We start from the raw sequence: 15,509 nt of genomic DNA on the forward strand, positions 1-15,509 counted from the left end.
TTTGTGTGTGTGCTTGTGTGTGTGCGCGCGAACGTGTGTGTGCATTTTTGTGCACAATTCCGTTATGAAGTACAAATGATAGGTTTACCTTTTGTACACTCGCCAAGACTTCCGTTTCCTAAACGGCTCAAGTCACCGCGTACTCAGTATACGAGTAGAAAAGTGTTGAAATTATCAAGATTTATAAATAACGACCTGCAACCATGTACAATGTAGATAGATAGGGAACACACATTGATTGTTTTTAAAAGAATCCAGGCATTATCATGAATCATGGAACGAGTGCGTAATAATGCTCTATGTTGCGTTTTGACGATGCTGAAGGAAGGGAGCCGTCGCGATTTACTCACAACACACGCACAGAAGTCCACTCGACTGCAATTTCAGTGCAATTTCTGACACAAATTCATAAATCCACGAGTACGCCGAGGAAGCTCAGCGGATCTCCACAAGAACTTTCGCCCATCACCTGCAATGGAATATGGGCTGTATGATACGACCAGTGGTTAACACGGGAAGTGGCGTCATTTTCCACAAATCTCGTTTCATTCACAACCATTTGACTGCAATTCAGTGCAATTTCTGCCGCAAATTCAACTCCACGAGTACGAGGAAGCTCAGCGGATCTCAACACGAACGTTCGCCCATCACCTGCAATGGAATATGGGCTGTATGATACGATCAGCGGCTAACACGGGAAGTGGCGTCATTTTCCACAAATCTCGTTTCATTCACAACCATTTGACTGCAATTCAGTGCAATTTCTGCCGCAAATTCAACTCCACGAGTACGAGGAAGCTCAGCGGATCTCAACACGAACGTTCGCCCATCACCTGCAATGGAATATGGGCTGTATGCTACGACCAGCGGCTAACACGGGAAGTGGCGTCATTTTCCACAAATCTCGTTTCATTCACAACCATTTGACTGCAATTCAGTGCAATTTCTGCCACAAATTCAACTCCACGAGTACGAGGAAACTCAGCGGATCTCAACACGAACGTTGGCCCATCACCTGCAATGGAATATGGGCTGTATGATACGACCAGCGGCTAACACGGGAAGTGGCGTCATTTTCCACAAATCTCATTTCGTTCACCCCAACTCAAATAAAAGTGAAGTACAATTAGGGATTTGTCTTGCATTTCCATCGCCTCAGAATAAATTAACTTCGATAAACTGAGAGAGAATGAGTGAGGCAGCTGGAAGAATTGAGGATGAAAATAGAGATCAGAAGACTCGACGGAGCAATCGTCTCCGTGCTCTAAGAGAAATCGGAGAATGTCCCAATTAGTATTTCAAGAAGACATCACAATTTTCGAAAATAATAATTTCCTTGCCTCGCAACACCGTTCCCTGGCAGCGTTCCCCGGCAGCGCGAGGCAAAGATGTTTTCTGGGAATGTGTGCCGTGTCCTCTCCCGGGCTTTTACGACTCCCTGGTGTAAACCAATAGACCTTATTCAATTACGTCATCCTTTCACCGCGCGGCCGGCGCGGGGGTACTGTTCAAAATCAAGCTGGCAGAGGCAGCATTTGCATTGTCTGGGAGAAAGATTTTACGAACAAGAAGTCCGCTTTGCTTGTTTTCTTTTGACGTGACTTAGTTTTGGAACGTGTGTTGTTTTGATCCCTTACTAGCTAAGGGGTTTTCTGTTTTCACCGCTGTCAGCATACGTTCTAAACTAGCAATGCCGCACTCCTGTACTGTTCCTGGCTGTCGGAACGTGTCTGGGGCGAAGAAATGCAAGCGAGGGTACCGACGTGTTCAGGACTGCACTGGCAAATGGTCGATGGAAGAGTATCGTCTTTGTGGGAATACGGCAAAGCGAGTCGGCTGTAGGGGCGCTTGCAGCGTGTGCAGGACGTTGCCGTTCGCCAAGTTCCCCAAACCCCTGCCCGAAAGCGCTGATCCACATCTAGCTAAACGGCAAAGAAAATTAATCAAATCGTGGAAAGATGCTGTTCGAAAACAAAATTTGACTGTGACTGCAACAAACGATGTGCGTGTATGTGGAGCACATTTCCCAGCCCTGCAACGCCAGAATGACGATGAAGTTCCCTCTGTATTTGCTTGGACCATCCCAGTGGTGGAGCGCCAAACACTGACCTCCAAGAAAGCGAGTGAGGCCGAGGAAGAAAGTATGACGGTGGATGAGGAAGAAGTGGCCAGCACCGAAGATACTGGAGAGGTGGACGTTGTCGAAGAGAATCAGCGGCTGAGGGATGAGATCTTGGACCTGAAATCACAGCTAGAGCTATTGAAAGACCAAAACACGATCCTCGAAGCTCAGCTTGAACGGCAGCGTTTTACGGCACGGCAGTTCACATCGGACAAAAACATTCGCTGGTATACTGGGTTCAGAACATTCGGACAGTTTGAGGAGATGTTCAAACTTGTTTTGTCCACCCGTTCTGCCACCCAAGCAAGAGGTACTGCACCAATCCTTCCACTGGAAGACTGCTTTTTTATTGCAATGGTGAAGGTGTGGAAGGATTATCCGGAAGAGGAGCTGGCACGGCTAACTGGTGTCTCCCAACCAACAATATCCAGGATTATCCGCCATTGGATTCCGTTGACTGCCAATGCACTTCGCCAAATCCCGATCTTCCCGAGCAGATCCCAAGTGGATGAGCTAATGTCACTGTCGTTCCGCGAAATGTATCCACGGACACGGATTATCATCGATGCGTTGGAGATTCCGATAGAAAAGCCAAAGAACCCCACCACTCAAGCTGCCACATGGTCGGAATACAAGCAACGTAACACCGTTAAAGCGCTTGTAGGAATAACACCTGGTGGTGCTCTGTCGTTTGTGTCGCAGCTGTATGGTGGACGGACGTCTGACAAGGAGTTGGTGAGGAGATGCGAACTACTGAAGCTGCTGGACAAAGGCGATGTGATTATGGCCGACAAAGGGTTTGACATTGCATCCGACGCACTTGTGTATGGTGTTGGTGTCAATATCCCACCCTTTCTCCACCATCAACAGTTCTCCGAAGAAGATCTACTTACAACACGACGCATTGCATCACTGAGGATTCATGTGGAGCGAGCCATTCAGCAGATCAAGAATTATTCCATCCTTCGCTTCCTGCCGATCAGTATGGCTGATATTGGAGATGAAATCTTTTCATGCTGTGCCCTTCTCACTCTATTTAATCCACCATTGATGTAAGTTATTCTGCAATGGTCTCTCCCTCCGGGACTGTCGCGCACATAATCGCGTAATTTACATACTTCCGTGTACATACAGCTATTCCACATAACCTTTCCATAACGCGGTTGCTTGCGACCAACTAGTTACTTTCGTGCATCTCAAGTGACAGTCACTATGGTAGTGACAGCTATTGTAGCGTGTGGGACAGAATGGTGCTCAGCAACAGCCTAAGACTCCCCCCCCCCCCCCCCCTGCTGCCATTGAATTTGTATACTGTCGACATTGCATTACTTGTGATCTGTGCGCCTCCTTATGTAGCCTGTATTGTTGCCTTCAGGACAGCACACCTTACTCCGTTAGGCATCTAATGCAGTACATTGTAGGATATTTTGGTGTTTGTTTGTTACATCGGACTTGGAATGGGCCTTCACTTTTCTGTGACTAAAGATGTTCTGCTCTGGAGCCGTGCTCCCAAGCAGATGTGATGCCGTACACACCCAACAAGTATCCATTCTCATTACGACATTATGAGTGACAGATCATGAAAATTCTCACATAAAATATGCTCTTCATGCCGGTACAACTGCAGCATACATAATGTGGCCAAGCTGATAGCCAGCTGGAGCCACTGGAGGGCCAACCACAGCCTGAGGCCGCCCCCCTGTGGCTGCATTCATGCCATCGTAGAAATAAAACGTGCCATTTTCATGAATATGAGACACAAAATGTTGACCATTTCCATAGGTCACACCCAGCAACCGGTATGCAGTCAGGCGGCCGGAATCAGTGCCTGGCACTTTAACCTGTAAAGGAAAATCTGCAGCAGAATAAATTGTGTGCCGACCAACCATTTCGCGGCAAATGCAGCAAAAGAATGCCACAGAGCACCCCACTCTGGAGCCACGTAGCACCTGCAACCTCCGTCGAGAATACGAGCGCACACCACCACAACGACAAGGCTGACTTCCCGGAAAAAACCAGGCATTCAACATCACCTTTACCTGGTCCGGCCCAGGCAGGTGAGATAGGTCTCCATCTGCAGAGATAAAGATTTCTGGAGTGACGACATCTTTCTTCACATTGCACGTGTCACATTCGTAGGATACTGACGGAAGACAAAACGATTGATTAAACGCTATAACAAACCGATCTGCTTCTGAACCATAGAAATTAATGTTCTGTCCATCACAGGGTACTCGGGGAAGGCCTAGAAGTTCAAGGGCGTGCCACCAGATGTACTTCGCTGCGCCTGGTTCGCCAATGTCAATGAACCCACACATATCCAGCAGGGCATGAGCTGCGCGGTTCCCACTTTTAGCTGCGTCTCTAAATTCATGAATATATATGTCATTGCTGCTGAGGAGAGTAAAACAAAACATCAAGCCATTGTCCAGTGGGCACGTATTGCTAAAATAGAACTGTTTGCCATCTTCTGTCCGGTGAGAGCCACCCCAAGGCAGGGGGTACTCTTGCACTTGTCTGTTGTCACTAGCATTCCCAGTCACATCCATGGGCGACTGCGGATTCACTTCCTCTCGGGTAAGTTGCGTGTCAGGTTCACCACTTGGACTATGTTCACCACTGAGACTAGGTTCACCACTAGGACTAGGTTCACAGGATGCACCCTTAGAAGCCTTATCTGTGCCTTCAGCCCGCAACTCACGACACGCCTGCTGCTGTTCGTTCGCCCGTGCAATGCGTTCCACCCTTGCAACCAGCGTTGACTCGGACGGCAGAACGTGGGTGAAAGCCATTGCCACGCCGCGGGTACTAAGTTCGTTTACGTTCTTGGCGAAAGTCAGCAAGGCAGTTGCTGGCAGCCGAGGTGGGGCAAGTGGCTTGTCCAGTTCCTTCCGTGCAGCAGCTACCGGCGTTGCGCTGCTCTTGCTGTACGCAGCCTTTTTAAACACCAGATCCTTTAGCAGGCACACTTCAACCTTCTTGCTCCGTGGCACATTCCATTTGCTGGCCTCTTCCGTGCAAGTCAATGCTGACCGGTGGTACCCCAGCCGCACAAACTCCTCAAGAGCATACGCAAATGCCGCAAGGTGTTTGCAGGAAGCGTGAGGAGGGCGGCCAGCAGGACAGCCACACTCTGCGTACAGGACCTCTGCATGTCTGTCCAGCTTCATGTATAGGGTATAGGTTTTTTTTTGTTTCATTTCTGCCAGCACAATGCAGCGGAGATACATTGTTCCTTGCTCTTCGGGATCCACTGCACCTTTAATGGCCTGCACCAATCCATTGCTGAATAGAAGCAGGGCATGCTCATTTACAGCCTTGAAGTTCATTCGGCTCCCATCAGTGGACTGACCATAAATGAAATAAGCCACCATGTTGGCCATGGTGAACATCGGCAAGGCAGTCCGAATGTCAACCAAGGGCTTCCACAAGTTCGGGTCGACTGGAAGCTTGCTTTTCGTACGGGTCACTTCTATCGACTCTGTGGATAGTGGTATATGCGGTGGTTGTGACTGTGCTGGGGGATTACTGACGTTGCCTTGTACCGGTGGCGATAGAAAGCTACTTTCAGCTTGGCCTGAAGTTTTCGCAAATGTCTTTAATCTGCAGTTGACACAGGAACACAAGCCACAGGAAGATTTGGAGTTTTTAGGCTCAGCAAGGAATATTGTCTCGTTTCATGGGTACGGTGTCACAAAACAAAAGTAAAATGACAAGAACATAATACAGGTAAAATGACTATGGATGCTGTTGCACACTGAGTTGAAAGCAGATCCCATTATAGCAACTCTCAGCAGAGTCGCAATGCTGCCATGCACATGGTCATGGCTATGGCTTCGTCCATGCCCACACCAAACGTAGTCCAAGTGTAATCCCCCCTCCAGTCTCTTCGGAGGCGTGGGTTCGAATTCCACCGCTGCCACCATTGTAACTCGTATACTCTCAGCACTCAAAGCACATACTTGTAGTTACGTAAGTAGTTATCATTCGTTCATTGTCTCACACAAGGAGAAGAAGAAGACAAGGCCGTGCGAGTGTGCGCAGAGCTATCCAAGCATTCCTACGGTGTACTATTTATGTGTATACAAATAACGTGTTATAAAGTAGCCATGCTACACAAGTCTACTGGTTTTTGAAAAATATTTTTAGTTCAGCTCCATTCTTTGCACGCGGGCCAATAACGAAAAAACAGACGCCTGGGAGAGTTTAGTAATTTTCGGCAACACACTACTGAGTAAGAAGTGAAACGAAGAAAGCTTACCTCCCAATCAGTTCGTCCTTCTTTCCGGAAAGGGGTAAGCCATGTTCACGGAGTAGCCTCTTCAGCTCAGGCACTCTCAAGTCGGCTAAAGACGAAACTTTCTTGGCACTCATAGCTGACGGACCAGTCGGTGATACTCCACGACAGGCACTGCCTGGAACTCGACGTGAGGGCTAACTCTCGAAATAAAAACAACCACAACTGTCTGATGTCCAAGACGAAAATTTTGGAAGAAGTGAAGTCTTTCTCACCACGAAATCTCAAGTATACCCCCGGCGCGAGCCGATGACGTAATTGTGAATAAGGACCATTTGACGTCATCTGACGGTGCCCCTGGCACGGCCCGGCGCGGCCCCGGGACACCGCGTCGTACCAGCACATGGTCCAGGCAGGGAGTCGTAAAATTCTTACCTACACATCGTTTTGTCACGTGTGTACATGGTGTACGAGTCTGTTTGGGCCTATACTGCTATCCCTAGCCTATAGGGCTTGAAAGTGATGACGTCAAAAACGGCCAGGGAGTACTAAGTTGACATCAGATTTCTATTTTGGATCCACTAAGGTGTGACTTTGCTATTGCCTCAGTATGTGGGTGCATAGCAACCCACTCATGTCGTATGCAGGGGTGACTTTTACTTCGCCACCAGTTGTAACCCCGCCCCCAGTAGCCAAATCAGTCAGTTTCACTGGTAACATCACCTTGCTGAGAGTAAGACGGCTTGAAATGTGCTTGGATCCATACAAAAACTGGATCCAAGTGGATCCAATTTTTGAATTTTTGAAATTGTTGCTATGCTGTGACGTAGCACTTTCAAGCCCTATAGGGCTGAGCCGGCTGACCCGAATTTGCCAGCTGAATCTCGATATTTTGCGGCATAATTTTGCTCGTGCATCGTCGAAATTTTGCTTTCATTTTGCTAGGCCACTCGATATTTTGCTCCCTTTTTGCTCCAAAATTTGTGTCACGTGTGAGAAAACTGACCGAAAGTGGGTTACGTGTTGGCAAAAATGAGAAAAAGTGAGTCACGTGTTGGTAAAACTGTGCCGAAATGAGTCATGTGCACCGTATATGTGTAAAATCTCCCAATTCCCAACCAACACACCGATATTTTGCTCCATTTTGCCAGCAAATTCCCTTTCAAAATTCTTCGATATTTTGCTAGAAGAATTGCTAGCAAATTCGGGTCTGCCCTACAGTCCATTCAGAAAAAATGAACTTCTAGCTTTTGGCCATAAATGGGTCAAACTTTGAGTTTTTTTAGAATTTTTTTTGGCAATCCCCTATGGAATCCTCTTCCAATTATGTTTCTGAAGTTTTTTTGTCCAAAAAGCAAGCCATAGCAAGAATAGGATTTCGGCCAGGTTTTGCCCCAAAAGCACAGAATTGGGAAAACCATCAAAATCCAGGCCGTTTGACCCCGCCTGGCAACAGTGCATTCTGCGGTTCGAACCCCAGTTCAGGCACCCTTTTTGGACCCTTTTCAAATTTCAAAGTTCGCAGCACTGCACTGTGTACGATGAAATCACGAAAAACCGCCAAATACGGGAGCTCGCCAGAGCCAGAGCCCATCTTTTTATGAATGGACTGTAGTACGAGTACAATCATGTAAATTGTTGTTGGTTTGACAGCATGGTATCATACTGAGCACAATCGTGTACTACTACTAGTACATCAGTCATCAAGATGAGAAGAGCAGTATTTTGCTCCCTGATTGTGCAGTGAATATCCATGTACTGGTACAGTATATCCATGTATCATACATGTAGGAGCCTTGCTTGATAGGTTTTTAATTAACAATGTTACATGACTGTTTTCGAACTCGGTCAACAGCACGCCTCCTGAGCACGGTACAAATTTTCCCCATAAGGTTCAAATGGTCGCAAGACCGGGACTCTGCCAACCAGCAACTTCGAAAACATGTTACATGTATCACGTTATATCCATGTACTGTATAACAGTATTGCGGATAAGAGCAGCTAGGTGACAAGGCGGAGGACACACAGTGTGTTTGAGAACGGTGGTCCCGACTGCAACCGGTTGGCAGAGTTCCACTATTCTCAACACAGCCTACCGCGGGTGTGTCCAGCCGGCTCTGCCTTGTCACATCCTCGTATCCCGGCGCAAATCAAACAAAGCTTACATAACAATGCTATCCCCGTACGCACTACAATAGCCCGGTACTGGAAAGCATCGCATCACTACTGTAGATTCACTACCATTGGTCTACTATCAAGAGTATATGATTATGAGCTGGTTTCTTATGTACTCTTGCTACAGTCGGACCTCGCTTATCCGGTCCTCCCTCATCCGGATCCTTCGCCATCCAGAAGAAAATCGTTGGTTACCAATTTACAGTATATGTGATGCATAATTTGGCAGCTCTCCATTGCAACTTTGATGCAGGGCTGTGGCTGAATAGTGGGAGTATCAAATCTTTTCCCTTACGTATCCATGTAGTGAGAGGTGAAACCATTATTACAGGTGATCACTGAGATGAAGTTTATCTTAGCAAATAGTATTCTTGCCTGCAGACAAGCTGTGACTGCTTCCACTCTGTGAATATTGTCTTCGTCTGAAACAGCTCACTTGAAGCCAGTTCCTGAGAGACGATCTCAGATCGAGATCCCTCCCATTTGCGGAAATCCAGAAAACATGTGGTCAGACGTTATTTTGCCGCTCTACATCCTCTGCCTGCGCTGTCTTCTTCTCCTGAGGTTGCGCGGAGACAAATGGTTGACCACAATGCTCTTCTTTCTGATAGCATTTGACTGTAGGCCTTGCATTACAAGCATCTACGACAAACTGTACGTGCTTCCCATGAGAAATTCTACAGTTAGTAGTTCTTTTCGAGCCTGCTGAGCTGGACTCGGCAAAGGCAGTCATTTGGAACATGCTCTTTCTGTTTACGGTATAGCCGCTCCATCATCCAGGTCCAAATGTATCAATGGATCAGTGTTCAGTATCGCTGGAGATATACGACTCCCTGCTAGAGATGCTATGGCCAAAGCCTATGGCATAACAGGAAAACTCCTCTTCGTCTGTTTGATACTCGCTTCGCGTAGATCTACGTCAAGTCTCCTCCATCGCTCTCCATGATTTCTAAAAAAAAACTTCTCGTAAATCATCGTTACGGGTTTCGTGTAACAGCCTCAGTTGCAACGTTGGGCATGCGACATCACCTGTACATTTAATTTACCTGACTACAACATTGTACATTGCTACATAAAGACTTCAATGTAGCAATGGCATTATGTAGTCAAGCAAATGTAGCATTAGTGCTAAAGGTGTTACGTGTGTACACAATCACAAAGTCATGTGCCGGTACAATATGGCGTTGCACCTCGTGGCTATAGCCGATTGTTGCCAAAACCTGAGATTTCCCGACATTATTGACAACGAATCTCTTTATGTCGCTCAAACCTCACATAATGCTCGTCTTGTTCCTTTCTAATGCTCCATAATGCTCCGATGCTCGGATAGTCTCCTAATGCCGAATATAATGCCGGCATTATCCGCTGGACCCTATTCTTGAGGGTATCCTGGATTCGGTTTGAAGCGCTGTGGAAATGGCTTGCTGTGGAGGTCCCAGCACTGGATGTTGTATCAAAGGTACGACCTCGTAGCACGCCCTAAACCTAAAAAAATTTAAAATTTGACTTGGGTCTGTGGGAGTGTGTGAGAGAACGCCCACTCCTGCCGTTGTGACAGATTCCAGGGCCACGTTGAAGGGCCCTATCCCACCACCCATGGCTGCTTCTGGACTTTTTTAAGGTTTAGATCCCGCGCACGGACAGTATGGGCAAGAAAATGTGAAAAAATTGTAAATGCATTTGTTTGGCTCCTGGGTGGCTCGCACACCGTGGCACTATGCCGGGATTTTGAGTTTTTCCGGCCTGGAAAGCCTGACTGTGAGTGTGAGGCGCAAGAACTTTTAAATCATGTCCAAAGGGCCAGCATAGTGGCACGAGGGTGTGGTGAAAAATTCACTCAAATCCATTGAGAGACACCAAAGTTACGGTCAATTGAATGCCATAATGAAATTTACGACCAGGCTGCTACCTTAATGTATGTACATGTACATGTAGTTCCAAGCACACAGCATGCACACAGCATGCACACAGCATGCACACAGCATGCACACAGCATGCATGGAGAAAGACTTACAGTACATGTATCCCGTGCACGTGTAAATCTACATGTACATGTATGTACCGTAGTAGTGCCGCCACATAAAGGCCCATGCGCTGATGAGTGAGTTTTGGGGTTTATCTTGCTTGGCCCATGGCCATGGGGGGTTGTTTTGTCTCACACATGCAGTCAACTTCGCTTATAACGACACTCCGCGGGGCATCAAACAGGTGTCCTTATACCCGAAGTCTCATTACATATATATTACAGTGGGATGGGACTTTGCTCTGGGTATGGAAATTCTGTCGTTATTCACGAATTGTCGTTATATCCGCAGTCGTTATTAGCCAAGTTGACTGTACATGTACATGTAGGCGCATGCGCTTGGGTTGCTTGTGTACCTGTGCTTATTGTAGCATAGCAATAATTATTATGCAATTACCGGACCTTTCAGAGTTACTACTAGTACATTGTATAGCATACAGTACTTAATCTCCGGACACCTAGCTTTTGTAGCTTTTTCCACCTTGTTAGATCTCGTCAGAAAAGCTCAGGTTTAATACTGGCCGGACGGATCACAGTGAAGTCTAATAATTATTAGTGATGGACGACAGAACATCAGAGTGCTCTTAGTCTTGCGATAAACACAGCGAGCAGGGACAGAGAGCGCAGATAACTTGTGCAAGTAACCAGTTGTGGTTCTGCTGATCCACATTCCCAAGCGGCGGTAATAATTATAAGCCTGCACAGTTGCCGGCCGGTTTTACACCGGATACATGTATGTGCGACCTGTGGTTGAATACTAGTACGCTTTGTCCCTAGCCCTCTGGCAGTTTCCAGTGCAGTGCTCACTGAGGCTACAGTGCTAGTTTGCAAAAGGACCTGTGCAGGCTGTGGGCACCAGAGAGCAAAAGAAAGCCTGCCAGCTCACTCTGTCAACATGACAGTGCTGGCAACTGAAATGCGACCCCTGAGCGGTGCGTTCACATCGCAAAGACGCAGCGCGGGATTGTAATAGTACGGAATAGAGACCCCCAGAATGTGAACGCACCGCTCAGGGGGTCAGATTTCAGTTGCCACCGGTGTACATTGTAGTTGAGGAGCATCAAGAAAAGGTAAGGCGAGACTAGGAGGCATACATGTACATGTAATAGCCGCACCAGTGCACCACGCCATCCCACACCGTGACTTGAAGCCATTACAGCAATCCACTCGCCTACGATGTACATAGCTGTCTGCAAACTGTTGTTGCAGTAGTTCTAATCCTTGTGAATTACTAGTACCTTTAAATGTACTTTTTTGTAGTCGCATGCCAGTCCAACATGACAACAATGCATTGACATAATGACACTATTATCAAAAGTAAAGTTAGTTGACTTGTCCGCGTTACAACACTTACTGCTTTAGTACACTTGTGTTGGGAAACAGAACCAGCCACCCGTATATTCTCTATTACAAGCGCCGTGTTTATATATTTTCAACACCCCTCTACCCCGTGCTTATATTGGAGACCGTGCTTTAATTTTCTCAACCAATACATCCACACAGAGCAAGAAGAAATACACGCTAGATATCATGCATGCAGCATTGATTTCCACCAAGACCGTGCTAATAATAGAGACGGTGCTTATAATGCTTCAAAGACAAAAGGTGCTCACAGTGTGCTAGTATTAGAGACTTGTGCTTATAATAGAGAATATACGGTATGTGCCATGTAAATGTACCTACTGGCACATCACAGTGCACTATCTAGAGCTATACATGTGTCATGCCAGACATACACAATACCGATCTCAAGGCTACAACATATACATTCGCATTGCCGTAGTAACCCCACCAGGTCATCAACCAATATAGTTGATCCAAGTATCCATTCAGCCACACACGCTCACCTTGGTCATTCGAATAAGGTTGAGAGTCACTATGATTCCAGCTCGATTCAAGAGTGAAGGTCGAAGGAAGGTTGGTACTTTTCATCAGAAGCAGCAGGGGTTATATCGAGAACAAAAAGGATTGAGTTACACAAAGGAGTAGCAAAGGCGGGAAAACCCAACCAATCAGACCATAGAGAGCTTGTTGCTATGCAGAATTGACCAATGGGAGAAGACAAGGAGAAATGCGTATTATTTATGAATTAACTAAACAGCCAGCGTATACGATAAGACAGTTAGCAGATACAACATCCCGCGGCCCATGCATTGATAAAAGTGACAAGTAGATACAAAAGACAACTGCCGTACAAACGCGCGCTCATGAGGGGAACACGTTCACCCAACATGTAAACTAGTACCGGCAGAGTAGTTAGTTCGTCGTACAACCCGGGGAAGTTTGTCGTACAGCCCAGGAGAACCCGTCAGCTGCCGAGGCCGATATGACATCTCCCCGGCCTTCTGGGAGATTGCGTCCCGCAATCATTAGTCGTACTCCAGTCGTTGGGGTGGTCTCCTTCTTCGAACTGGACGGTTGACACCAGCCGGTGCTACTGCAGCGTTAGCGGGAGGCAACGGTACTCCTTGAACTGGACGGTTGACATCAGCCAGTGCTACTGCAGCGTTAGCGGGAGGCAACGGTACTCCTTGAACTGGACGGTTGACATCAGCCGGTGCTACTGCAGCATCAATGGGAAGTAGCTCTACTCCTCCGAACTGCTCGTCACGGCCACCTGCTCGTTCCGCATACAACAAGTCTGTGGTATCAGGCGTGTAGGAGCTCGGTTGTGGTGACGCAGTTCTGATCGGGTTCCTTGTCGGAGATGAATTTGACGCTTCCTCGCGTACAACCGTAGCGAGATGTGTTGGGCGTACACGACACTTCTTCAAGCGATTCACGTGCACAACTTGACATGTAGCCGAGTCTGATCCCATATCACGGACGCGATACACAACATCAGACAACCGGTTCAAAACCTTGAACGGTCCCTTCCATAATTTCGCCAGCTTGGTGCTGGTTCCAACCGGAACAGCGGGTACCAAGAGCCATACCAGACTTCCTTCCGCGAATTCCACCGACACAGCCCTATGATCATAGAGATGCGCCTGATGTCGATGCACTTCACCGAGCTTGTGCCTCACAATCGTGTGCACATCCGCCAAACGGGACCGCAATTGACGCACATACGTAGGTTCATCCAACTGTTCAGCTGGCGGTAAACCATATGCAACATCTTGCGGGAGACAGAACTCTCTGCCGAAGAGGAGATACGCCGGCGTGTACCCTGTGCTGGCTTGGGTGGTAGCCCGATACGCCATTAATGCTGCGGGTAATTGGACATCCCAATCACGCTGGTCTCTCTGAACATAGTGTGAGAGCAATCGCTCTAACGTCTGGTTAAACCTCTCTACCAATCCGTCACCCGACGGATGGTAAGCTGTTGTCCGCGTTTTCTTGATACCAAGCAAGCCGCAAACGTTCTTGAACAGTTTCGAATCAAAGTTTGCACCTTGATCCGTATGCAAGCTATCCGGTGCTCCAAATCTGGACACGAATTCGCTCACAAATACCGATGCAACAGTCGCTGCATCCATCCGTTTCAACGGATACGCCTCTACCCACTTCGTGAAGTAGTCCACAACGACCAAAATGTGACGATTTCCACCTGAAGTCTCAGGCAGTCCTGGAATCAAATCCATAGCCACACGTTCGAAGGGATACCCCGCCCAGGACACCTGTAAGGGTGCCCCTTGTCCTCGACCAACCGGTCGGGAGCGTCGACAACATGACGTGCACGTGCCGATCCAATCTTCAACGTCACGACTCATTCCATGCCAATAGAACCGAGTGCGAAGCTGGGCAATCGTCCGCTTCATACCCACATGACCAAGGAAATCGTGATACTCCTTCAAGATTTCAGTCCGCAGATCAACTGGGATCAAAATCTGAAAACGGTTGGGCGCTGAAATCTCAGGCTCAACCCATTCCCTTCCAATCACTCCGCCCTTCACAGAAAGATGCTGGCGTCCCCGCCAGTACTTCCTCAAAGTCGGACTGATTCCGGTCAAGTCAGCCGACTCGCCGTCATCCATTAGCCACTCAAAAAGCTGCCTGAGGTCAGGATCAGCTTGCTGGGCAATCGCCCAGGTCCCATATGTCCAGTCCCTTCGCTGAACCAAGGGTCCAGGAACGGTAGGAGCCACTTCTGTAACATTCATCACAGGTTTGGTCTTCTGTCTGGACAAGCCATCTGCGTTCGAATGAGCCTTGCCCTTTCGATATTGCAGATCATACTCGAATTGACTTAGGAACTCCAACCACCTGGCGACAATCGGCGCTGGTTCTTTGAAGTTGTCCAAATGCTGCAATGCTTTGTGATCCGAGCGAACCAAGAAGCGCTTGCCGAGCAGGTAACACCTGAAGTGATTAAACGCCCAAACTACACCCAGCAATTCGCTTTTGGTAGAAGCGTACCTGCGTTCCGATGCAGATGTCAATCGACTAGCAAAGGCAATGGGTCGTTCGACCCCCTTCTCATCTTGCTGTGACAAAACAGCACCCAATCCCGTACCACTGGCGTCAACATCCAGAATGAACCTCGGGGCATCAGGTCCATATTGTGGATATGCCAGGGTTGGTGAAGAAGTCAACCGACTCTTCAACGTAGCAAATGCCTCTTCACACTCCTCGGTCCATACGAACGCATGGCCTTGTTTAGTCAACTGAGTGAGGGGTTTAGCAACATCCGAGAAGTTCGGTACGAACCTTCGATAGTAGCCACAGAACCCCAAAAATGCCCGAATTTCCGCTACATTCGTAGGGTGCTCCCACGTAGCCACGCGGTGAGTCTTTGCCTCATCAGTGCTCACACCCTCTTCCGAGACCACATGGCCCAGAAAATCCACCCTCGTACGCAGCAAGAAGCATTTGGATGGTTTTAGACGCAACCCTGCGTCCAATAGCCGTTCAAACACCGCCTCGAGCCGCTCTAAGTGTTCATCAAAAGTCTTTGCAAACACAATCACATCATCGAGGTACACGAGGCAAATCTGCCACTGTAACCCACG

At 47.8% G+C, this 15,509-nt stretch overlaps 2 protein-coding genes across 2 annotated transcripts; one reads left to right on the forward strand and one right to left on the reverse strand.

Annotated features, from left to right (window-relative positions):
* Positions 1-2,143: 2,143 nt before the first annotated feature.
* Positions 2,144-3,178, forward strand: LOC135816870 (uncharacterized). Its single transcript, XM_065329973.1, has one exon. The coding sequence runs from the start codon at positions 2,144-2,146 to the stop codon at positions 3,176-3,178; it is 1,035 nt and encodes a 344-aa protein (XP_065186045.1).
* Positions 3,179-3,729: 551 nt separating this feature from the next.
* On the reverse strand, positions 3,730-6,656 carry LOC135816873 (uncharacterized). The gene is made up of 2 exons (XM_065329974.1): positions 6,384-6,656; positions 3,730-5,725 (listed from the first exon to the last, which is right to left on the reverse strand). Exons 1-2 carry the CDS (start codon positions 6,494-6,496, stop codon positions 3,730-3,732), a joined length of 2,109 nt encoding a protein of 702 aa, XP_065186046.1. The 5' UTR covers positions 6,497-6,656.
* Between the last annotated feature and the right edge of the window lie 8,853 nt (positions 6,657-15,509).

Source organism: Sycon ciliatum, chromosome 5 (genome assembly GCF_964019385.1).
Source record: "Sycon ciliatum chromosome 5, ocSycCili1.1, whole genome shotgun sequence".
In the NCBI taxonomy this organism is placed as follows: Eukaryota; Metazoa; Porifera; class Calcarea; order Leucosolenida; family Sycettidae; genus Sycon; species Sycon ciliatum.

Bases quoted from the DNA above. Each gene is read 5' to 3' on its own strand.
- LOC135816873 (XM_065329974.1), bottom strand. From the start codon at position 6,496: ATGAGTGCCAAGAAAGTTTCGTCTTTAGCCGACTTGAGAGTGCCTGAG. The intron at 5,726-6,383 runs GTAAGCTTTCTT...TGTCAACTGCAG, and splicing joins AAGGACGAACTGATTGGGAG to ATTAAAGACATTTGCGAAAA.
- LOC135816870 (XM_065329973.1), top strand. From the start codon at position 2,144: ATGACGGTGGATGAGGAAGAAGTGGCCAGCACCGAAGATACTGGAGAG.